The sequence below is a fragment of the Apteryx mantelli genome, chromosome 1, assembly GCF_036417845.1.
Source record: "Apteryx mantelli isolate bAptMan1 chromosome 1, bAptMan1.hap1, whole genome shotgun sequence".
Taxonomy (NCBI): Eukaryota; Metazoa; Chordata; class Aves; order Apterygiformes; family Apterygidae; genus Apteryx; species Apteryx mantelli.
Genome location: NC_089978.1, coordinates 75,026,347 through 75,050,415, shown reverse-complemented (window position 1 = coordinate 75,050,415; position 24,069 = coordinate 75,026,347). Strand labels below are relative to the sequence as shown.

The 24,069-nt window shown below is 40.4% G+C and overlaps 1 protein-coding gene and 1 long non-coding RNA gene across 4 annotated transcripts in view; both read left to right on the top strand.

Moving 5' to 3' along the window:
• The window catches only part of LOC136991879 (uncharacterized), a 48,935-nt gene that overhangs the window by 1,917 nt on the left and 22,949 nt on the right, over positions 1 to 24,069 (top strand). The gene's annotated exons all lie outside the window — the stretch shown is intronic.
• CHAMP1 (chromosome alignment maintaining phosphoprotein 1) lies at positions 6,481 to 10,088 on the top strand. 3 transcript variants are annotated; one of them, XM_013954250.1, is made up of 2 exons: positions 6,481 to 6,659; positions 7,260 to 10,088. In XM_013954250.1, the coding sequence occupies exons 1-2, from the start codon at positions 6,512 to 6,514 to the stop codon at positions 9,311 to 9,313; spliced, it is 2,202 nt and encodes a 733-aa protein (XP_013809704.1). In that variant the 5' UTR covers positions 6,481 to 6,511; the 3' UTR covers positions 9,314 to 10,088. The 3 variants fall into 3 exon arrangements, with proteins under 3 accessions (XP_013809704.1, XP_013809703.1, XP_067151449.1); XM_013954249.1 differs by having other exon boundaries at positions 7,194 to 10,088; XM_067295348.1 differs by having other exon boundaries at positions 6,481 to 10,088.

Sequence of the window (24,069 nt, the reverse complement as noted above, 5' to 3'; positions counted from 1 at the left end):
CTGGCTGGCAGTTGTCAGTTCAGCTGTGAGTACACAGTCAGATTCCTGTGGACACTGCTGGATTAGCAAGAGCAGAGTAATGTCATTCTTGTCTGCAGTGGGTTCACAATGCATTGCAACTCACCCTCTCTCTGCTGTTTGCACTGTGAAGTGCCAGCTCTACTGCATTGTGGGGATGTTTATGTGCAGCTTCTTTTGGGAGCTAAACTTCTGTTTCTTTTGTCAGCCACAACACAAGGATGTAGCTTCAAGAGAAGCATCATGTTGCCACCAGGCTGCCATTTACTTTTTGGCACTGCAAGAACAACATGTCATTTTCCCTTTTGCTTAAATACAGCAATAGTCTGGATCTATTCCTGCTAGTAGTCATAAAAGCAACGGTGCAGCTGTATCCAGCTTTCTTGTGCTAAGAACAAACTTTACTGTTTACCATGGACCATGTTCAGTGACAAGGGGTATGGCTGAATTGTTTGCCTACAAGAAACTTTCAGGGCTAATGAAAATGAACAGCCATCTGTCCTGTGCAGTGACTGTACTTGTGAGAGAAGAGTTGTGATGCATGGCACTCTGTACAGGTGGAAGGATTATTGTTGGAAGGAGAACATTCCTAGAAGTACATGCTGACATCATCCCTCACTTGATGAAGATAATGGCCAATAGAGTGATGTCATGAACACAGTAGGAGGTTGCTGGAAACCTCTGCTTCCTATTGGTATGTTGCCTGTCATTGCAAGGTTGGACAGATGGCAGCACAGCTTAGGAGAGCCATCACTTTTAAGCCTCAGCTCACATTACCTGTGGACATAGGGAATCACAGGAAATAAAGGAGTTCCTACTTGAGGGCTTTACCAGCTGTGCTGGCATCACTGATGTGTTACATATCCTCATTCTCTGCTTATGTCTCACCAGACTTGATTCTGTATCAAGAGGAAAAGGGAGATTATAGGTCCTTCTGCCAGGGAGAACCAGGACAGTCAGATTTCGAAAGATGATATGACAGACTACTTGTTGCTGAATTCTGAAATTGTACATGTCATATTAAAAACAACCTGTATTTTCCTGTGGTCACAGGCAATCTAGATCTGTAACTTAGAGTCCTTTGCTTCCCTCTGGCACTGCCTCAGAGGTCCCAGAAATGACAACCACACCTTATCCTCTGTAGAGGGAAACTGCAAAAATTTATTAAACATTGCAAAACTGAGTATAGAATGTGTGTATTAAAAATAATCTGAAATGATTAATAGATGTGTAGCTAAGAAATTGGAATGGGATTGAAAAGTGGAGGTATCATGTTATGTGCCAGAGTCATTTTGTTGTGCCATCCGATACCTGGATTCTTGCTGATATACAATACCTCCTGCATTTTTTTTTATGCCACTGGGAGGTGTTTTCGAGGGGCTGTAGAAAGTGTGGCTAGTTCTTCAAGGGGACCCTCATGGATGATGGGATGCAGAAGCTAGGAACTGTCTCTGAAAAGAGACATAATTACTGATTGGGTAGATATCAGAAGGTCTGTCTGCTGTGTGCATTAGCTCAGGCAACTTCTATTGCTCAATCTAACTTGAGCTCAACAGAGATTGCTGATACTGTTTTACTGCACTCTGTGGTTGCTCTGTGATATATGTAGCCAACTTCAGAACTGCATATGTTCCATTTGAACTCTCTCATTGCTTCTGACTTGTTGGGTACTTTTCTTTCCCCCAAGTCATGGCCTCAGCCTCACGGATGCTGAACCCAAGCAAGAAAAGTAGTGATTATTGTTCTTTCCTCAGATAGATATGGGTCCTCATTACCAATCCTTTTCATTGCCATTTTTCTGTTCTTCCTTTGGTGGAGAAGGTTATGGTCAAAACTACAGCATAGGAGATAGGATCTGGTAAGGATCTTTGACGTGCCTGTGGAGAGAGATGAAGGTGGTAGGAATCGTTGCAAGCTCTAGAAGTGTGAAAGAAGGGGAATGGGGAGAGGTGAGTGATGGAGCACCAGCTGAGACTGGTGGTACTGCTGCTGAGATCTCTCCAAGCAGTTCTTACATTGAGGGATGGACACTGATCCATATCACTTGAAGTCAGCAAAAATCTTTAGTCAAGCTAAGAGATGAGTTTGTGCTGAGGCTGTTACTGTACTTGATACTTGTGGGTACAGTGAGCTTATAGACAAAAGCACTTAACTGTTCAGGTTCAATAGAAATCCTCATGTCTCAGGAAAAGCTTGAATGAGTCTTGGCTGCTGTACTTGAAAGTTTAATATTGCAAACTCCAGAATCTTAGTGGAGGTTTCCTATGTGATAAGTACTTAGTCTGGAAGAGGAGACAGGATACAGACATTAATGCTGGGCTTCAAGCTGCTGCTTCAATTATGCTGTATTCTCAGAATAGGTGGTTGGTTCTGTTTGGGTGTATCTGTGTTTGTTTTCTCAGTATTGCAGCCATGAAGAGCTAGGAAAGTTGGAGGGGATGCAGAAATACTGATTAAGGAATCAAGTACACGTATGTAGTCTAAATGTGGCCTGAAACAGCTACAGTCACTGGGACAGGACAAGTCCTGTAACTAAGGGTTTTGATGGGGACAATACTAAATCGCCCTGTTACAAAACAGGTAGGCCCTGGCAGAATGTCCGAAACAAGCAAAGCGGCCTGGGGCTTATGAAACAGTTGTCTGTATCTAGACTGCTGGCAGCATGTTTGTCAATTCTAGGAGTCTTCAGCAGGTTTAAAAGATGTTCTAGTTTGTCTGCCTTCCCCTGTGTTTCACAGGGGACCTGTCTCCCATGATAACTTGATCTTCATCCTGAAAATCCTATTTTTCCTTGGAAAAGGTTAATTGCCCTCAGAAAGGGTGCCCATAAAATCAGAACTATGTTTGGGTTTAGTATTCAGTCAAGTTCTTAGTTTGCAAAGGGACACCCTTACCCATTTTATAGCACCGGTTATTGTCCTTATCCTTTATATGGGTCTGACTTGGACCAGTACAGGGATAAGTCCCTTTGGTGTCTACAAGGAAGAAGGAACATGGTTGATCCTGTTGAGCTTTTCCAAAAAGGAGCTGCTTAGCACAGATTACATCACAATTCGTGGAGGTCCGAAGTCATGGGAACCCAGTTAGCATAATTTTCTAGCCTAGCTGGCTGTGCTGGCTTGGGCATGTCTAGAAAACAATAACATGCTGTTCTTCAAACTTCCGCTCAACTAGGCAAGGCAGGAGCTGAGAAAGGATACAGTGCAAGGCAAGTTCTGATGCAAGAGTTCAAGGTAAAGAGAAATATGAATCAAGCAGTTACCTGTGCGATAAGCCTGAGTAGAGAGGAGGAGAGTAATGAGAAGTATGTAGAGACAATGGCATTTGAATACAAAGTGAGAAGGTAACATGAGGGATTGACAAGAAAATCTTACAGACTAGCTGTTCAGATACCTGTCAAGTGAATAAGCAAAATTTAAAGTTTATTCCTTCAAAAGTGTTTCAAAAAAATTTAAATCAGCAGCATGAATTAAGAGTGGTTCAGCACTGTGTGGCTTCATTATTGTTCTTGCAATGAATACGCTAGAATAGATTTACTGTTCCAGAGAGTCATGGCCTAAAGTGCTACAGTACTTAAAAGATGTCATGATTTGTGGTATGCTTAAATTTAGTAGTGATTTCAGCAGAAGGGGCAGTTTCTTCAGTGACAGCCAGCTTCAGTGTGCTGAAGTTACAAAATCAAAAGTGGTGAGTGATGGCAGTATAAGGGAAAGTACCCAAAACTCTTGAATGTTATTTCTTATGCCAAAGGTTTGAATGTCAGCCTTTGAACATCTTCTGGAGATGAAAATGCAGAAGTGTCTAACTTTTGCATTTCCAGAAACACCTTCTGGTGACAAAGCCTAGCAGCAATTTTGACAATTTGTAGAAGGGAGTTAAGGACCTGATTTTCTCCCTTTTCCATTTGGAAAGAAAATGGAAATTTCCATTGTAAAATAGGATAGGACTAAACAAAAGGAGAGAATGGGAGATTGGGTCAAGTGTAGGGAGAGGAGTGAATAACAGAAAACTGAAAGAGTAAGAGCTAGGTGTTGTGTAAAGAAGAGGAAAACAATAAAAAGAGTGGGAGAGATTTTTGTCTAGTGAATTTTGTAGTAAGCTGTGATAAATTCAGTTTGTAAAAGCCTTTTTTTGGTTCTCTAGGGGAAAGAAAGACTAGAGTAGAGAATTCAGGATTGCAACCAATTTTGAAAGTGACAAAATCCCTTCTGGTTCTGAAAAGGTGATTAGTGCAGTCTGCCCTTATCATCCTAATTGTGTTGTGCTGTGATTTGGTTAAAATGGATTCTTTATCTCTTATCATCAGTTCAAGTTCTTGGTTTTCAAATTCAAATCTGTCCCCTGCCTGCCTCCAAATACCCAACCAAAACCCAAATTTTAATTCTAAGGGCTTTTATGTCTTCTGGAGTGTAGGGCATCTACAAAGGCTTGCTTTGGGTTTTCAGTTGAATTTCTTTGCTCTTGCAGAAATGTAGGCCACTGAGGTCTCCTGTTGCCTTGTTTTGATCCTTTCCTGTGATATAAAGTTTGTTATAAGATGTTGAGAAGCGTTTTGTGGTCCGCGCTGAGCATGGTATGGACTACATTTGGTGAATCTTTTGCAAGTAAATGTCTTTTGTACAGTTGCTGATAGAGCTGGGAGACTGATGTAGGACCAAAAGATCCCTCCAGTTGTGTATTTGTAGAACAGTACAATTTCTTCTCAAATATCAATACATGTATAGATAGTATGCAGTTGGATATTGTTCTTTTTTTACCTATATGTAAAGGAGGATTTTTCAAGCTCTGTCCGTGGTTCCATCATGCTTCCTGATTGGAGCTGCACCCATTTCTTTGAAAATCTACCTATTCCTGTGGCTTAATGTAAAATGCCTATGTATGGTGTGTGCAAAGAAGTTGTTCCATGAGCAACTGAACTAATGAACCTTAATTTCTTATGGATTTGTGCTCTGTACTGCTCAGCCCATTTCCCTTTCCTGTTTCTTCTTGTATCCACATCACCCTTTAGCAGCATTGCTAGTCTACTTTCATTCTCTTGCTGCTCTGATCCAAAAGCAACTTGCTTCTGTTCCTGATTTTCATGAAACTTGCAGAAATTCAACTTGAGACTGTATGCTTAGTCCAATTTGATTGGCATTCATGGTAGGGCAATGTGTTTGTGTAAGCCTCAATTTCATAAGAAACCAGGGAAAAATACTTTTGGAATAGATTCAGAAAACTTGTTTTGGATGCATATTTTTAGATTAGCTATTAGTCTAATATATTTTTAGACAGGAAAAATAACATTACATTGACACAAAAACATTGACTGTAAGTTTGTTTTGAAAGTGTCCTAAGAGAACCCCAAAATTAGGTTGGTATCTTAAGAGTGACAGTCATATAACAACTGTTTAATTTGAATCTACAAGGGAAAAAAAGTCAGCATTTTACATAAATATTGAGAAATGTCCAAATATTCCTTTTTAGCATAGAGATACCTCCCACATGTAGATGAAAATGACTTACAGAATATGGTTAGACTTGGTGTTCTGTTTATTGTATCAGTTAATGTGAGTAACTCATATTGGAATTAATGGAATCTAGCCAGAGTATTAAAAATTGTTTGCATTTCAGATGCAATGCCTTTTTGAGGTTTTATTATAAAAATTTTATTTTGAAAAAGCTTTCATCCCTCTGGGGTGAGACAAAAGAAAATTTGCTTTGTATGCAGAGGGCTGTCAACTACACAAAAACTGGATAAAGTCACTGCTGTTTTTTGAAATAGTATTTTTGGTGTTCTTAGAGCAGCAGATAAAATGATGTAAGGGAAAATGTTTTCATAATGGATAGTCTTCATGAGCAGCAGCTTTTGTTTTCATGTACAGTAATTAGTGCAAGGAAAATAGTGTTTAACAGAGGAAAACAGAGCCTAGCTTTCAGGATGCTGTATTCTCCTTAGAAAAATTTTACGTGGCTTTGTCAAAAATAGCTAATTTGTTTTGAAATTTTATGATGAAGTTTTATTTCAGTGGCAGTGTTTCTAAGTACTTTTTGATTTCAGTTTAAATGCATAATGTAAGTAAAAACTTCAAATTTGGGAAGAAAGAACAACTGAGAAAGCAAGTCATGTTTATCAAATGGAGCGTAAATTTAGCTCTTCATTGCCTAAGTTCTTTTCTTATGGTTTGTTTGCAGATTTTTGCATTGCTATAAAGGCCTACTGTTACATACAAGCTTTGTTTTTCAGGCTGTACTGATGTAAAATAACTTGGAAAATTTGGAGGCGCCTATATTTGGATTTCTTTATGAATGAGTTAGTACCCATACAAAAGTTATGTTTTCTAAAATGGAGGGGAAAAAAAAAAGCACATGAAGTTGTTTAAGAATGATGGAAGAGTTAAAATTAACATTGAGAGCTAACTATACAGATTTTTTTTGTCCTTTATTGCAGGAACTCTGAGGCTTGCTCTTTAAAAGGTGCAGTGCTGTGAAAACTGTTATACACCATAGAAAAATGGACATGTTGCAGATACTGCGTAAAACCACAGAGCGCTTAGAATGTGATCACTGCAGTTTCAGAGGAACAGACTATGAAAACATACAGATTCATATGGGTACCATACACCCAGAGTATTGTGATGAAATGGATGCTGCTGGTTTAGGTAAACTCATATTTTATCAAAAAAGTGCAAAATTGTTTCACTGCCACAAATGTTTCTTTACCAGCAAGATGTATTGCAATGTGTATTATCACATCACAGCACAACATGCAGCACCTGAGAAATGGAATGAGGAGCAGAAGGAACAGGTAGAGAGAGGGTCAGATTCCTCCAAAAAAAGTGTCAATTTGGAGCCACAGAAACCTACCCTTTCCCCTGAGTTAGTCAAACCTGCCCTTTCTCCTGAGCTCCCCAAATCTGAACCTGTTGTTTCCCCCAAGCTTCAGAAATCATCCATGTCCCCAGAGCCACAGAAGTCAGCCCAGGCCGTGTCCTCAGACCCAGAGAAGTCAGCCCAGGCCATGTCCCCAGACCCAGAAAAGTCAGCCCAGGCCATGTCTGCAGATCCAGAGAAGTTAGTATCTGCTGTGTCCCCAGACTCAGAGAAATCTGCCCAGGTTGTGTCCCCGGACTCACAGAAGTCATCCCCTTCTGTGTCCCCAGACCCACAGAAGTCATCCCCTTCTGTGTCCCCAGACCCTCAGAAACCGGCCCCTGCTGTATCACCAGAGCCCCGTCGGCATTCCCCTGCTGTATCCCCAGAGCCTTGTTGGCATTCCCCTGCTGTGTCTCCGGAGCCCCGCAGATATTCCCCAGCTGTGTCTCCAGAGCCAAAGAAACCTACTCCAGCTGTATCTCCTGAACCACGAAGGTATGCCCCACCTGTGTCTCCTGAGCCCCGGAGGCATCCTCCTCAGATGCGTAGGCCTGCTCCTGCTTCTTCTCCTGAAACCCGGAGGCCTGCTCCTGCAGTTTCACCAGAATCGTGGAGACCAGGTCCTACAGTTTCCCCTGAGCCTTGGAGATCTACACCTCATGAGATCCAGAAATCTTCCACTGCTTCTCCCTGGGCTTCAAAATCTGGCATGTCGGTGTCCATAGAACCCCGGAGGTCTGCCCCTGAGCCCCGAAGGCCTGGCCCGGTTGTGTCGCCAGAGTCTAGGAGGCTTGTTGCTGACTCATGGAAATCTACTTCCTTTTCTGAATCCCAGAAGTCTACTCTTGTTTCTTCTGAGCCATGGAAACCCATCTCATCTGTTTACCCTGAAGGCTGGAAACCTGTTCTTTCCCCTGATACATGGAAGCATTCTCCCCCTGTTTCTCCTGAGCTTCGAAAGTCTAGTCACACTGTTTCCTCTGACACTTGGAAGCCTTCTTTCTTTCCTGAGGTCCGTAAACCTGCTGCTTCAATATCTCCTGAATCGTGGAAACTCTCTGAGTCCCGGAAATCTATGTTTTTTTCTGAAACTCAGAAAGCCACCCCTGCTGCTTCCTCTGAGGTTCAGAAACGGGCCCACTTCCCTGAACCTCGGAAAAGAGCTCTGTTTCCAGAGTCACGTAAATCTAATCCTACTGTTTCTGCTGATGTCCAAAAACGTGCTGTCTTTTCTGAGCCCCAGAATCAGGTGTCTACTTCTGCTGTTTCTACTGAAGTCCAAAAACATGCCCAATTTTCTGAAGCCCAGAAGTCAGCTCCTGTTTCTCCTGAAGTCCAGAAGCATGCCCTATTTTCTGAAGCCCAAAAACTTGGTCCTGTTTCCCCTGAAGTTCAGGAACATAGTTCCTTTCCAGAATCCCAGAAATCTGCTTCTCCTGAGATCCAGAAACATGCCCTCTTCACCGAGTCCCAGAAACCTACTCCTATTTCTCCTGAGTCCCCAAAACAAGCTCTTTTTACTGACTCCCAGAAATCTGCTGTTTCTCCTGATGTTCAAAAACATGCTGTATTTTCTGAGATGCAGAAATCTGCTGCTTCGTTATCTGCTGATGTCCAGAGACATACTGAACCTACTGTACCTGCTGAAATCCAGAAAAGCATCCTATTTTCTGAGTCTCACAAATCTGTTCCAGGTTTTTCCTCTGAGCCCCAGACACCTAGTGAGTCTGGTGAGAGTGACTTTCTTTCTCACAGTTTAGATGATCAAAAACCACTGGATGATTTATTTTCACAGGAGGAACAATCAATATTAGCCAAAGATTCACCAGAAGACATGTTATATTCATGCCCCAAAAAGAAGCCCAAGAAGGAAAACCAGGAGAACTCAGATTCTGAACTAAATAGCAGTGAGTATGGAAAAAGAGAGATGGACTCAATGGAGATAAAGGAGCAAGAATCCAACAGTGACCAAGAGCAATATGATATGGAGTCATCTGATTACAGCAAAGAGAGTAAAATGGATGCCACTACTCCCATTCAGCCACAGTGTGTGTTGCAGTTTACTGAAGAGAAAGAGGCTTTTATCTCGGAGGAAGAAATAGCAAAATATATGAAGCGCGGCAAGGGAAAGTATTATTGCAAAATTTGTTGCTGTCGTGCAATGAAAAAAGGTGCTGTCTTGCATCATTTGGTTAACAAGCATAATGTTCAAAGCCCATACAAATGTAAAATATGCGGCAAAGCTTTTCTCTTGGAATCTCTTCTTAAAAACCATGTTGCTGCTCATGGTCAAAGTTTGTTGAAGTGTCCACGTTGTAATTTTGAATCAAATTTTCCCCGAGGCTTTAAGAAACATTTAACCCATTGCCAAAGCCGTCATAGTGATGATACAACTAAAAAACATTTGGACAGTCTTGAACCACTTGAAGAACAAATTTAATCTGTTTTTCCCTTATGCTAGAAAATCTTAATTTACGGAAGTGTTCAAAAGTGTTGCTGTATGTTAACCAAGTAGTTTAGCTGATCTGACAAGTCAGAAGATGCATGGTTTATTGTACTATGTTTAACTTGTCTTATAGCTGTATTAATGAAATGATTTACTTTTCAAAAGTAATTTTAAATACATGTTCATGTCTCTGTATTACCCATCAGTAAAGTCATATTTTATTTTTCAGATATACTATGTTTCTGAAACCAAAATGGATAAAAATTAGTTTTGTAAAGATTTGTAAAACATACAGGCAATTAAGGACCAGAGTGGCAAGCAATCCATATATTCCTGTGAAGACTGAACTTGATTTGTTAAATATCTTATTTTTCAAAATGTTTTTATCAAACTCTCAAAATTGAAATTCTCATCAAATTGGATGTGAATGAGCCAGGCTTGAGAAACTGCCAATCTTTCTGAAATAATTCTGCCCTAAGGTTGTAACTGAGTGTATAGCCATTTATTGGAAATTTATTGCACTCAATTCTTTGGCTTACTTGTCTCAGATTTAGGAGCATCAAGGTACTTATTTTGTGATTCTGTATTTTGGCCATGTTTTAAGCATGTACTAATATACATTAAATTGATGGATTAACATCAGACTATGTATAGCTTAACATTTTCTCTCGATAATTCGGATGTTTGTTATGTCAGAAAAAAACCTAAATTTATTGTATCTGGTGAAATGTTATGCTTTAGTCTTTTAACAATAAAACACCAAACCTGGGCATCGGCCATTGTTCTTTTCTTCCAAATTGAGAACAAAACCTTTAATGTTCCATTAAGTCATAGTCTTTCAAATATTGCTGGATAGCAAAATGCAATGCAAAATAACTGTGGAGTTCTGCTGTAAATACTACAACTTAGTCATCAGCATATGAAAGCAAGGTTAGTCTAAATTCTGTCTATTTCAGAAAAGCATATTAGACATAAATAGGGGGAAACATGGAAAACTGGAATGTGTACATTGTTATTTAGCTTTTTTGTTATTTAAGTATTAGCTGTTCAAAAAAATTGTTTCATAATTCAACAAGAGCATGGATTATATGTGGAGGTAGTACAAGGGAAGTTTCATTCTCCTCAGGGCTAAATTAAGTGTAGACTTAAGCTGTTGTAAATATTGGCTTTGAGTATGAATGTGATAATGTACAAAAGCTCCTTCAAACTGGGAAATTTTCAGACTTAAAATCCTACCTAAGAGCCTCAGATTGATTTGATTGAAGCCTGGATCTAATATCTTTTGTGGTTTTAAGAGGAATTCTGGAATGAAGGGAGAAAACTTTTAAAGCACTTGCCTGCCTTCTCAATGTTGCCTACTAAGACCAAGCTTTCTTGCATGGTCCTCTTAGACAGGACCAAAACCACTCTGTGCTGTTCTAACTCCAGTGCCATTTCCTTTTGTGTACTCAAGACTAGAATTTGCTTGTGTGCATTTTTTTTAAACTAGGACTGACTAGATAAATCTAAAGTGAGAGTTTTTTGGTCTGGTGCTTGACTATTAAGCCCCGCCAGTGTCATCTTGCTTAGTATAAAAGCTGCTTTTTTCCTCTACTGTTATTTTATCAGTCTTGGTGCAGCCGTTTGATTACAAGGATGCCTGATACTATTTGAAAAAAAGGAAGAAATCAAGGAAGAACTTTTTTGTCTTGGAAGTAGTGTCACCTTTACAGTCTGATTTCTCATTATTGACAGATTCTGGTTTCTCACTTCTTTGCACCTGCTAATGCCTTTGATTTCTGGGAGTTCATTGTCAAGGCTTCATGCTGCTCCTCTACATTTTTTTTGCCAGCTGACTCCACTTGTACCTGATTTAATCCACTGGTACCTTTAATCTTAATTAACAGCTGTCAAAGTGTACTTTATAACTCTCAGAGATAAACTTTGCAAGTCCCCTTGATGTTGGGACATTGAATCTCTTTAAATACAGGTATGATGGGCTCTCTTCAGTTTCTCCTAGTACAGAACTTTGCAAAAGCCTTATGGAAATTGAAGGGCACTTCTGGCATATATTTTGTTGTCCAAACTAAGTATTCTTTCACCATGCCTTATGCAATAATAATACTAGTTTGAGATCCTTAAGAGGTGTAGGAAGGATCTGCTGGAATTTCAACTTAACTCATTTCTCTAAGCAGCTGTAGGGCATCACTAGACAGATCAGATTGGGGGCTTTATTGTTTCCCTTTCAGACAACCTCTAGTTATAGATGCAGAAGAGATGATGAATGCTCTGAGTACAAACAATAATCATTCTTTTCTGTGACAGGAAAGAAATGCAAGTGAATTACTTCAAGATTTACCAGTGAAAGAATTTGTTTAAAATATGCCTATTGCTATATTTCAGTCCTTCAGGATATACTCTGTGAAATAATGGCAGCTGAAATTGTTATAGTAAACAGATACAATTTCTGTAAACTGCAGGCCTCTGTATTAAGTTGCTGGGGCATTTTATCAAAGCTCTCAGTGTAGAGTGCTGCTATCTTTACTCATGCCTGTTCTTTAGCATAAGGACCCTTTGTGGTCAATGCTGCTTTCATAGTTCTGAGTTCAGTTTTGTTTTGGAGGTGGAGGTTGGTTGACAAACAACATCAGCAGCATGGGAGATAGTAACTGGGACAAACACAAAGAAAGATTATGTATGGTAAAAATACTACAGATGCAGTTCCTTCCCTTTTTTTCTGAACCCTGGGGGCTGCTCCTGCCTAAGAGAAATACAATTACATACCTTAGATATAAAGAAAATAACTTTTTTCCAAAAGGCTATTTATAATCTATGTTGAGAAATGTGGTAGACAAAATTTTAAATACACTGCTACATATGCACTGTATACAGTCATTCATAGGTGACATACAGCTGCAAAGCCATTACCTTAGTAGAAATAAGATGAGAAGCCTCTTTGGAACCAGTGGGTTAGGGCTAGGGTTTAGAGACAGAAAAGTGTGCAGCTCCAGTTGAAGTGGGGTTGATAGGGATCTGGTTTAAGCTTTCTGTAAGAGAGAAGAGTAAAATTAAACTTGATTTTTTTATGAATTTTCATAAATATCACTCATTGGGTTTTGTATGATGCTTAATGTTAATTTTGGGATTGGATATAGCAGTTCATATGTTTTTAAAATTCATTTCCTTCTCTTTGTATATCAGTATAATACTTCATCTCAATTTTAGAAACAAAATCTTGTAGAAAAAGTAATTGTCAAAGGTCTGCCACTGGATTCGTAGTTTTGTACCTTGGAGTTCTGTATCACATCAGGACTGTTCTGTGAGGTTGAATAGCTTACCGTAACATCTTACTGACATGAGTACACTGAGGTCACCACAACCATTGCTGTGCTCATATTTATGTAGTTTTAAAAGAGAAAGGGGAGGGGAAGGAGTTGAATTGTTTCCTACCATACAGAACCTGCTGTTATGACCTGTCCTGTTCCCATTAGGTAAACTGTGATCAAATAATTGCCTTTTTGAAGTATAAGCATATAAAAACATTTTTATTGTTCACTGTCCATGGGGAATGAGAAAGGTCTTTCAAGAAAAAACTGTCAGAGCTAAATAAATCCATTTAAATCTTTGAGAATGCAAAATTTAAGAAACTGAGTATCTGAACAGCATGTACGTGAAGGTGCAGGATGTCACCTGAATTCTAACCTTTCTGTATAAGCTTTGTAATAGACTTTAAAAACATGATTATAGACTTCTTAAAAATAGATTTTATATATATATAAACCTTTTGCAGTGCATGTATAATACCTTGCATTTTCCTTTCCATGTAGGTTTATGTGAAGTAGGGTGTTTTTTTTTAATGCCAGTTTCTAAGGTCAAGAGAGAAGTAAAAAATTTCTTTAATAGCACAAATTGCTTTAGCTGCCACTTGGAGGTTGTATCAGTCATCTCTAAAGGTCACAAATATACGATATATAAATAACACCGAAAAATTATATATAAAATAGATATCTGTAATTCCTCAATGTTATTTTGTAAAACTTCTAGAATTTTAGAATGAGTTGCTACATACTGTTTGTATAAACTTCAATGCATTCTGTGGCTTACTACTCTATATATGTATTGAGAAAGAGTCAAGTTAGTTAAAAGCCAACGGGAGTAATCTATCCATGACAGCACAGAAATTTGTGAAAATTAGTTTTCTCTGCTACCTAAGTATTAGTAAACATTTTTTCTTGTAATGACAAATAATATATGTTAATGAAAGACAGCATTGTGAAATTATTTCCTGACTTTGAAGTATATAGTCAGTATATACTTGGATAAAAGACTACTAATAATCAACTTTAAGATTCTTTGTATTTTTAATAGTGTTATTTTTTATAGATTATATGTATGAGTGAGAAAATTCTCTTGTAAGTAACTTTTTGGCAAAATGTCAGTGAAAACAGTGGTTCTTTTTATACCATCTCAGTCTTTGGGGAGGAATCTGTTTTGTGTATGCTTGGAAGAACACAGAATGGAATCCTTTTCATGCAAAATGCTTTATGGAAAGTACAAAATGGAAAGTAAGAATAAAGAAACTTCAGAGAATGGCATTATTCTTTCTTTGTTGTTTTTCAGCTAAATTAGCTGTGAGCATATGTGCAATATAACCTTATCTTCATTTTTTGTATTGCAAAAAGGGTTAAATAACTGTATTGAATGTCCGGTCGTGTTTTTAAAGTGCATTTTCGCAAGCTTTTAATAAAAAACAGTATTCTATAGAGAACTCAGGTATTTTTTAGCAAAGGACATTTCTGTTGCAGATTACAACTTTTCCTTTGATATCTGTGAAGAAATTTTTGCAAGAATTGTTACTTCAGTAATAAACATTCCTTCTCTAATCATGCTCCAGAGTATCTAAATGGATGTCTAGATATATCTCTACATTGTTGAAGCTCTAAAACAAAGAAATCATCTGGAATGTAACCACTTGAGTGTGAACATTTATGAAATGTTAATGGTACTGGATGAGCAAATTAAACTGTGGAAAAAATAGCTGTTTATCAAAAACTGGAGACCCTTTAAGAGTCGATAGTAATGTTTTAAGGCAAGAATTGCGTGTAGTTCACAATATTCTGTTCTGAGAAAGAGCCTCTAAAAGAATTAAAGAATCTAATTTTAGTTCATTTAGGAGAAGCCAGATCAAAGTAACTCTGCCTTATTTTTATTGTCTGATACACTTAACAAGATCTTTTTTTTTTTTGAGCTGTACAATCAAAAAACATTAGGTCTTGTTTCTAGTCTTTCTACACCAGAGAAGTATTGCTATCCCCACTTCATAACAGACTGATCTTTCCATTTCATGATCAGATCAGGGCAATGTACCTGCAGGCTTTCTCTGAAAAGGATACTCCTGGACTGTCCTTCGCCCTGGCTATACGTTCTCACCACTTCTCCTGTGTCCACTTAGCTGTCATGCAGCCTTTTGGTGACTCAGATCAGCTTGCTGATTCTGCTGGAAATTTACTGTTTTTTTCCTTGCATTGCAGAGTTAGTTTCACAGCAATCAGTTGATCTGATTTGTCTGGCAGCTGCAAGTGCTGATGTGAAAGAAATGAGGGTTGGGGGGGGGGACGACGACGACATTTCCTCTGAAGGTATAGGGCCAAGGCCACAAGGGAGGGTGAGCTGATGGGCTTGAGGTAAGTTTTAAAGTGCACCCCGAGTCACAGACATATTGGCAAACTTGCTCAGCAGGTATGTCCCAGTGTCCTAACTCAGTCACAATGTTTTCTCATGTCTGCTTCTTACCTGTCAGTTGTCATACTCAGTGTCTGTTGACTTGGTCTTTTTTTTCAGTGCCTCTCACCTTTTTTAGTCTATATCTCACTGAATGCTCCAGGCAAGATTCTTTTTATCCCTCGTGAAAGAGTAATGAAACCATAAATGGTTCCCTAAGAAAAATGGATCAAATGTGTATTGTGTGCTTAGTGTCTCATTAGTTGAGCCTGAAGCCTTGCTTCAGTGGCTGGGACTTGCTGTTTTGTTTAACCTGCAGAGTAAATCTAACTGTACCTAGACAATCCTTGACAGCAATTGAGATTTGTATAGGTATTAGAAACTGATTTTTTGATGCCCTGTCTCAGATACGTGTACCAGTATTGACTCTTCACAGTGCACAACCTTCTGAAACCCAAAACCTCGAAGTTCAGAGTTTAAGCGAAACTCAGTGGAAAAGCAGGCATGATTCCCAATGGCTTCCTCCAGTGCTGCAAGAGAAAACTTAGGAATAGTTGTTCTTTTCTTTGTATGATGAGAGGAATGAACATTCAGCATTTAAATTTATTCCTTATTTTCCCTCCATGCACAGTGGTAGAATTTGATGCATACTGAAAAAAAGCAACCATTCTGAGTCATCTCCAAACCTAAATGAAGCCTCCTGTCTTTTGAAAGTAAAAAGAAAAATAAATACTTAAAACCTAATGGAGAAAATGAAATCCAAGCATTTAGAACAAAAATACCTGTCATAGGTACCTGTCGTTGTGACTTTGTAGCAGGCTAGGAGTTTATCAGTTACAGTGTGTATGGTATGTACTTCTAGTTAGTAGCCATCAGTGCTCACAGTAACAAAAGCATTCTGATAACAAATGAAAACTCCTTAAACCTAGATCTTATATATCATTTCTTATTGTCTGTAAAACAGTAAAGATTGGAAATCTTATTTTTTATTATCACTTAACTTCTGTTCCTAAGATAATTACAGATAATGGAAAACAGGGGGTCCAGGTGGTGGTCTTCTCAATCCTGCCACTGAAGTGGAAAGGCTTGCAGAGAAATGCATGGATCATGTTGGTTGACACCTGGTTGCAAATTTGGTGGTGTGGACAAGGATTTGGCTTTTACAACCCTAGGATCCTGTTTGAGGATCAAGGACTGCTAGGGAGATGGAATGGGTATTTGGCTTTTCTGAGTCTGTGACCCTGCGTGAAGAATGAGAGCTACTGGGGAGAGGTGGAATCCACCTGACAAAGTAGGGCAAGAGCATCTTTGCCCAGTAGGCTGGCTGACCTGGTGAGGAGAGCTTTGAACTAGAAACAACATGGGAGGGAGATTACAACCTGCAGTTAAATGAGGAAAACACTGGACAGGAGTGGAAAGTGAAGGTGCAGGGTTGTGGGATCAAGAGACCCCTCAGGAAGAATAAAATGGTGAAAGGAGGCCCACTTCAAGTGTTTGTGCACAAATGCATGCAGTTTGGCAAATAAGCAGGAGGAACTAGAGCTGTGTGCGTGGAATAATTGAGTTGTGGTGGGACAGCTCATACAACTGGAGTGCTGCAATGAATGTCTACAGGCTATCCAGGAAAGATAGGCAAGGGAAGATGAAGGAAGAGGAGGTTGCCCTCTATGTGAAAAAGCAGCTCAGATGTATGGTACTTCTATAGGATGGATGACAGGCTGGTTGAGAGCCTGCAGGTCAGTGTGAGAGGACATGCCAGTTAGGGTGACATGGTGAGAGTTTGTTACAGACCACGTGATCAGGGTGAGAAAGTGTATGAAGCCTTCTCTAAGCCACTTGAGAAAGTCTCTGTATCACAGACCTTGATTCTTCCGGGGGACTTCAATCTCCCTGACAACTGCTAGAAGGGCAACACAGCAGGTTTAAGGTAATCCGGGAGGTTTCTGATGGGTGTCAGGGATAGCTTCCTGATGCAGGTAGTGGATGGGCCAGCCAGGGGTGACCCACAGCTGGGTCCACTGATTGGAGATTTGATAATCAATGGTAGCCTTAGCTGTAGTAATCATGAAATAATGAGGTTCAAGATCCTGAGGGGAGTGAGGAAGGCAAATATCAGAGTACAGGCCTTAGATTCCAAGAGACCAGACTTTGGCTTATTCAGGGAACTTGTAGGTGGGATCCCATGGGGCAGTTCTGAAAGATAAAGAAGCTGAGGAAAGCTGGCAAGTCTTTAAGGACAACCTGCCAAGAATGGTCTAACCTGATAGGAAGACAAGCAGATGTATCAGGAGACTGGCTTGGCTCAATGGAGCATCCATGACAGAGCTCCAGTGCCAAAAGGCAGTATGCAAGAGATGAAAGAAGGGACAAGCTACATAGGAGGGATTTAGAAACATTGCCCAGACACGTAGGGATGGGGTCAGGAAAGCCAAAGCTCACCTAGAGCTGACACTTGCAAGGGACATCAGCGCAATAGGAAGAACTTCTACTGTCACATTAGTAGAAAAAAGGCTGAACAAGGAAAATATGGGACTTGATGAACAGAATCGGTGAAAGGGTTCAAGGAGTAGAAGGACTACCAGGAGTGGGTGAGGGTCAGGTCAGGAATTACTTGAGAGAACTCAACTCATACAAGCCCATGGGATGCTATGGGTGGCATCCAAGGGTGCTGCATGAATTGGCTGATATTCTCGCAAGGCTATTCTCTATAATCTTTAAAAGGTCATGGAGACCGGAGAGGTCCTCAATGACTGGAGAAAGGAAAATGTTGCACCAGTCTTCAAGAAAGGCCAGAAGCATGATCTGGGGAACTACAGGCTTCTCAGCCTCACTTTAATCTCTGAGAGAAAATCATGGAGTGAGTCCTCTTGGAGAACCTTTCTGGGCACGTGAAGGAAAAGCAAGTGGAACAGTCAGCATGGATTTACCAAGGGTAAATGGTGCCTGACCGACCTGGTTGATTGCCTTCTTTGATAAAATGACTGGATTTGTGAATGAGGTGCAGAGTAGTGGATGTCATTCACTTTGACATTAGAAATGCTTTTGACACTGTTTCCCACAAAATTCTTGTACCAAAGTTAGGATATTATTGTTTGGATGGGTGGACAACTAGATGTGTAAAAAAAATGGTTGGAAGACTGAGCTCAGAGGGTTGGTTAATTGGTTGTACTCTACCTGGAGGCTGATAACAAGTGGGATAACACAGGGGTCCATCCCTGGACCTGTCCCATTTAACATCTTCATAATAACCTGGAGGAGGTGATGGAGTGCATGCTCATCAAGTTCACAGATTATACAAAACCGGGGGAACCAGTCAATATGCTCCAGGGCAGGACTGCCATTCACACAGACGTGGACAGCTGGGAAGAATGGGCCGACAGGAACCTCATGAAATTCAACAAGGACAAATGGAAAGCCCTGCAAGAGGGAAGGAAGATCTCCTTGCAGTGATACTGGCTGGAGACCGACTGGCTAGGGAGCAACTCTGCGGAAAAGGGCCTGGGGGTTCTGGTGGGCAGCGAGTTGAGGATGAGCCAGCAGTGTGCCCTGGCAGCAAAGACAGCCAACAGCATCCTGGGCTGTAAGAACAGAAGCATCACCAGTAGATGGAGGGAAGTGATCATCCCCCTCTGCTCAGCACTTATTAGACCACATCTAGATACTGTGTCCAGTTTTGGGCCCCTCAATCCAAGAAAGATGTCAATAAGCAGGCGTGAGTTCAGTGGAGGGCCCCTGAGAAGGTCAGGGGGCTGGATCACTTGCCCTGTGAGGAGAGCCTGAGGGAATGGGCCTTATTCAGTCAGGGTAAGAGATGGCCTTGGAGGACCTCACAGCTGCCTGCCAGCAGTTACGAGAAGGTTATCAGAAGACAAAGCCAGGCTCTTCACAGTGGTGCATGGCAGGAAAACAAGAAACAGCAGGCATAAATTGAAACAAAAGAGGTTCAGACTGGATTTAAGGCCAAACTTTCTCAGCAGTCAGGCAGTGGGACAGGCTGCCAGTGAGGTTGTGCAGGCCCCGACTTTGGAGGTTTTCGAGACCTGACTGGACAAAGCCCTGAGCAGCCTGGTCTGGCCTTGCTGGTGGCCCCGCTTTGAGCAGGAGGTTGAACCTGAGACCTCCAGAAGCCACTTCCAGTCTGATTTATTCTGTGATTCTGTGAAAACTTTTCTCCCATTCCAGCTCTCTAAACATGGTAAAGGGCTCAACAACCTCACAGGCATTGCTGCAACTTCACTGGCTGCAACAAGCACATTTTATAATAGCTGCCTAGAGAAGATGATGTAACATCACCCTAAAAGGTGTAGAGATCTGTCTATCACCAGCTGACATCACAGGTTTAGTTTAGATGTGAAACTGAATCAGTACAAGAGAGTTGCTTGTGAAGGATTTTCCAGATGGGCAATGGTAAAATAATTAATATCTTCATTGTCTACTGCTGTCATCATGTCTTTACTAGTAAGAATAATAAGTTAAAATGTGAAATCAGAATTTCTCTGGTCCTGATAAACAAACTTAATTGTTATGGCTCTGGTAAGAATGATAAAAACAGATGTTAGTTGAAGATAGGTACTTAATTTGTCCCTGGCATTCTATAAACATTGATACTTTTGGAAAACTAAAATGTGGGGGAATGTACATAAAAGAAAGTGTAAAGCTTATTTACTTCTTTTTCCTTCCACAGAGTTGTCAAATATGTAACATGAAATGCTCAGCAATGCAGCTCTGAGTTAGCCCAGTGACATCCTGTGCTATTTTGTTAAGGAGAGCAAGCAAATTGATAATCACCAAACGGAGTTTAGATGAATCAGCTCTGTAGTGGAAGCGGTGTCTCAACATGTCAATAACACACATATTGATACTATAGCCTCACAGATGCAACAGAAAGTTATACCTAAAAAGCATATGCACACCGAAGAGACCAATGAAATGACCTCTCTGCTGTAGGTTTGGCTTACGGGGTTACTGCTCTTAGCTGCCTGACTCCCCTCTTGCCTGTGTGGTTCCCTAAATTCTTCTTGTTGCGTAGTCCACTTGTTTGATTTCTAAGGCAGAAACTGCTCTGTAAAAAAGCCTTTACTGTAAATCATTTCTCTTAAACTAAAATCATTTTCAGGTGTCTGGGTTTATGGTTAAATAAAGCATCCCATTATGGTGCAGAGGGGGTGTTAACATCCAGAGGAGGCAGAAGTCAAGTAGAACTCAATGAAAGGTGTTAATTATACACTTCTTAACTAAAGACTATGCACACCCCTATGTGTAGCTGATATGGACCAAAATATTCCTGCCTGAGTTCCCAAGTTCCTTTTAAGCCTGTGCCATGGAACAGTCTGGGGCTTGTATCAATTGAGCTACTGGCCTGCATCTTAAACAATGCTTTTAATATCGCTATAAGGCGGATCAACACACATTAGGATGTTAAATGTTAATACTTAAAGTTCAAATATTTCACTGCATAAATTCACTGCTACAAAATTATTGTGATGAAATACAGTATTAAAAGGGGAGGGTATAAAACCCCCTTGTTTTCAGACTTTGTTCTGCTCTGTACCCTGGTACACTGTCCGTTCTTCTTCTTTCTCCATGTCTAGAGCAGCATCTTGATTTTGAAGTCAGCATTAGAAATAATTGACAATATGCAGCATTACATTCTTAAAAAAAAATCATTGCAGCTAACTGCAGTTTGGGGTGGACACAAATAAGCCCTTAAACAAACTTTCTGGTGTGCATTAGAACATGAGATAGATATGTGTGGGATAGAAATAGTTATGTGTTTGTAAATAAAATGTGGCATTTACTATTATCATTTATTCAGAGGTAAGAGATTGTTTTGTTATAGCTTTCTTTCATGTTTGACTTCCTGAAGATCTCAGCGCTAAAACAATTTTCAGAAGTGGAATTCAAATAGACTTTACTGTGTAATTTTGTTTGTGCTAATCTCTGTGGTGTTAGCTGCAACTGTAGGTGTGCAAAGTCTTAGAAAAGAATAGTGTGAAAATGCAAACTCATATATTACTAGCTTTGGTGTACATTTTAATGCACACAAGGAATTTTGACTCCCAGTTGAATTGTACTGAACAGATTTTTATAATTAATTGTTTAATTCAAATTCAGTGTGGATGCAGCCACATTTAAAATGAACCTACTGTCCGACATTGCTCTTTGTGTGTTGCTGTATGGTGTGATTCATTTTTTAATTCCTTTATTATAAGCTCCTTTTTGTTTGCTTTGCATCCAGCAACACATTTCTTGGGTAGCTTCACTTTAGTTGCACAGAAGTTTGGCTGAAGGTTAAGTTCATCATCCTGCTCACACAAACGCCAAGTGCGTGACCTGATATTGGGAAGCATGGCAGGGAGTAGGAAGGGGGCAAGCTACCTTCTGGACCGCAAGTGCAATGAAGGAACCTTGCTAGAGCTCATGCTTTAGCCTTATCATGAAGAAAGGCTTATAAACCGTGAATATGCTCCCTGGATCGCCAGGAAGCTGTGTAGTTGTGGTTCTAATGGCTATACACTGGGCCTTGCGTCTTTGCTTCGATGGCCTGGTGAGTGGTGTGCCCTAAGGAGAGCACCCGTGGGTGAGCACTGCCCAGCCCTGGCCAGGCAGCCTCCGCCGGAGGGGCTGGATGCAGCATGACCGCTGCCATGGGGCCTTCTTTTAATTCAGTTCAGTATTCTTTTTAGTTGAGTTTGGTGACCTCTTTCAAGAAGCGCCGCAGTATTTACTGAGATACAAGTAGAAAGACAGATGGATGGGGAATGATGGCTGCTTTGTCTTTTTGCACACATGGCGACTATTCTGCCACACAAATCTTGATTTTCTGCTAAACTAAGTGCAGTTTTGTCTCATTCTCGCTCACTGCTATCCTGAACCCTTATCGGTAAAATTATCCATTAGAGGGAGCTACAGAGCAATTTATTACTGGTAGATCAGCTTTAGTGTATGGCTTTTAAACATACTAAATGCACAATTGGAATAATAATACATCAATCATAGATGCAAAAATGGGCTCTGAGCTTTTTTCCTCATTATGGTGAATTTGTAGGGCTTGTAGGGCTTTGGCCCTACTAAGACTGATTTCCTCACCACTGTATTGAAACTGCTCAGTTTAAAGGACTTATTTTCTTTGACACTCCTCCCTGTTGTATGGCTAACCCTCTTCCATAACAAGTGTGTTATTTAAAAGGATATTTCAAATATTTATGTAATCTCCAGAAAATAATCACTCTCCTGTTTCCTAGGTCACAACTTGCCTCATCTTCATAAGACAAAAAGCTAAGGAATTATGGAGAAAGCCTGCCCTTCCCAAGCTAGTATTGAAGAGCCAGACTGCAGTGGAAACCAGCTAACACCAGTCTGCTGTGCAGGGGAGCAGTGGCGGGGATAAGCTCTGTAAGTGCAAAGAGGATTTAGGTACTGTGCACAGTAGTTAGGGAGCACAGCAGAGGGGAGGGTATAAAATCTCAGAGCTGTCGCCCACCAGGAACTGAGAGGATAAAGCAGGGCAACCATCACTCCGTACCCATCCTGCAGCGCATTTCTCAAGCGTTTGCAATTGGCCCCTGCTGAGGCAGGACAGCAGCTTCACAGGACCTTTGGTCTCACTCAACCCCTTGGTATCAGTCCCCACTCCATCACCAGGAGGTGCAGTTTCCCCCCTCCACATCCCCCTCCCTGCTGCTTTTGTGAAAGACCCCAGAACTGCTGATAGTCCAAAGTGTACAGCCCATCACGAGGCAGCTCGTGTCCAGCGAAAGGTAGTGAGCCGTCCACGCTCACGCAGAAATGCACTGGAGGAAATTAGTGGGATGGAAGAGAGGAGCACAAAAGCTAAATTTTCACCCAAACTGCCCCAAACATGAGCAGAGAGGGGGAGCCTCCAAGGACAGGTTCTAATTTGAAAACACAAATCAAGGCCTGGCTGGTGCTGCCCGAGGCACTCTGTGTGCGAGGCAGTGGTAACATAGCCCTTGCTTGCTCCAGTTTAGGATGTTTCCACTTTCAGCGCTTAGCAGTGTTTTCTTGGCTCTTGATCAACAGCAAAATAGTGACTGTGCTCTAAGACGCTGCTGGTGCTGTCAGTGTCTTTAGATGAAACACGCTCATCTACAGTCAGATTTTCCATTGAGATCCTCAGGAATTTTGCCTGAATAAGGCCATGCACAATTTGACTTACCAAACAAAAGCTATTTACAGATCTAAAATACAAATAAACACTGAAACTTCTGTCTTTCATTATTTTATATCGACTAGCTGTCGTTTGGGCCTGCTCCAGCATTTTTTCTCTTTGCACTCATTACTTGAGGCAATGATGAATCTGGATAAGCCAGATGACCCACTTGGCCTTGACGTGGTTATAATGCAGTTGAAAGTGGGAGGAAACACAAATGTACTGCCTTGGCCATGGGACTATGAAACCTTCCTTCTTTGTTTACGGTAAAAAACCAAACAGCAGTCCATAACTTCCTTGCTTCCAGGTTTCTCCAGTATATATTCCAGTATATATTATGCAGAACATCAGAAGAAAGAAATCAGAAGATTTTCATATTTTGATCTTTTAAAGATGTTCATGAGAAATCCTTTGAAATTTAGCTTTCCATTGAGGAAGCCCAGGTGAAGCTGTAGGGATGTTTTAATGAGATTAAAGACAATAAAGTACAAAAAAAGTCACATTATTTGGAAGCAAATACTACCTTTGGTAACGATCCCCTTCTGCAAGGTAAACTGACAAAATATTTGTGACAAATGATCTTAAGAGGGAGCACTGAAATGGCCTTCATTGTATTGTTGAAGAAGAAAGAAAAAAAATTGAATATATATGCATTCACAACAGAATTGGGATAATTTATCCACTGTGTTTTACGTCAGTACCTTTATGTCCAAATAGCTAAAGTAAAGATTCCAGTTTTGCTGATAAGTAACACAGAAAATTAGATCACTGCCTTTGGCTTGGAGAGCATAGTTTACATTGCTGCGCAGCAGCTGCATGATGCATTCTTTAAACTGAATATAAACAAACAGATATAATGCCGGCATAAGGGAATGCT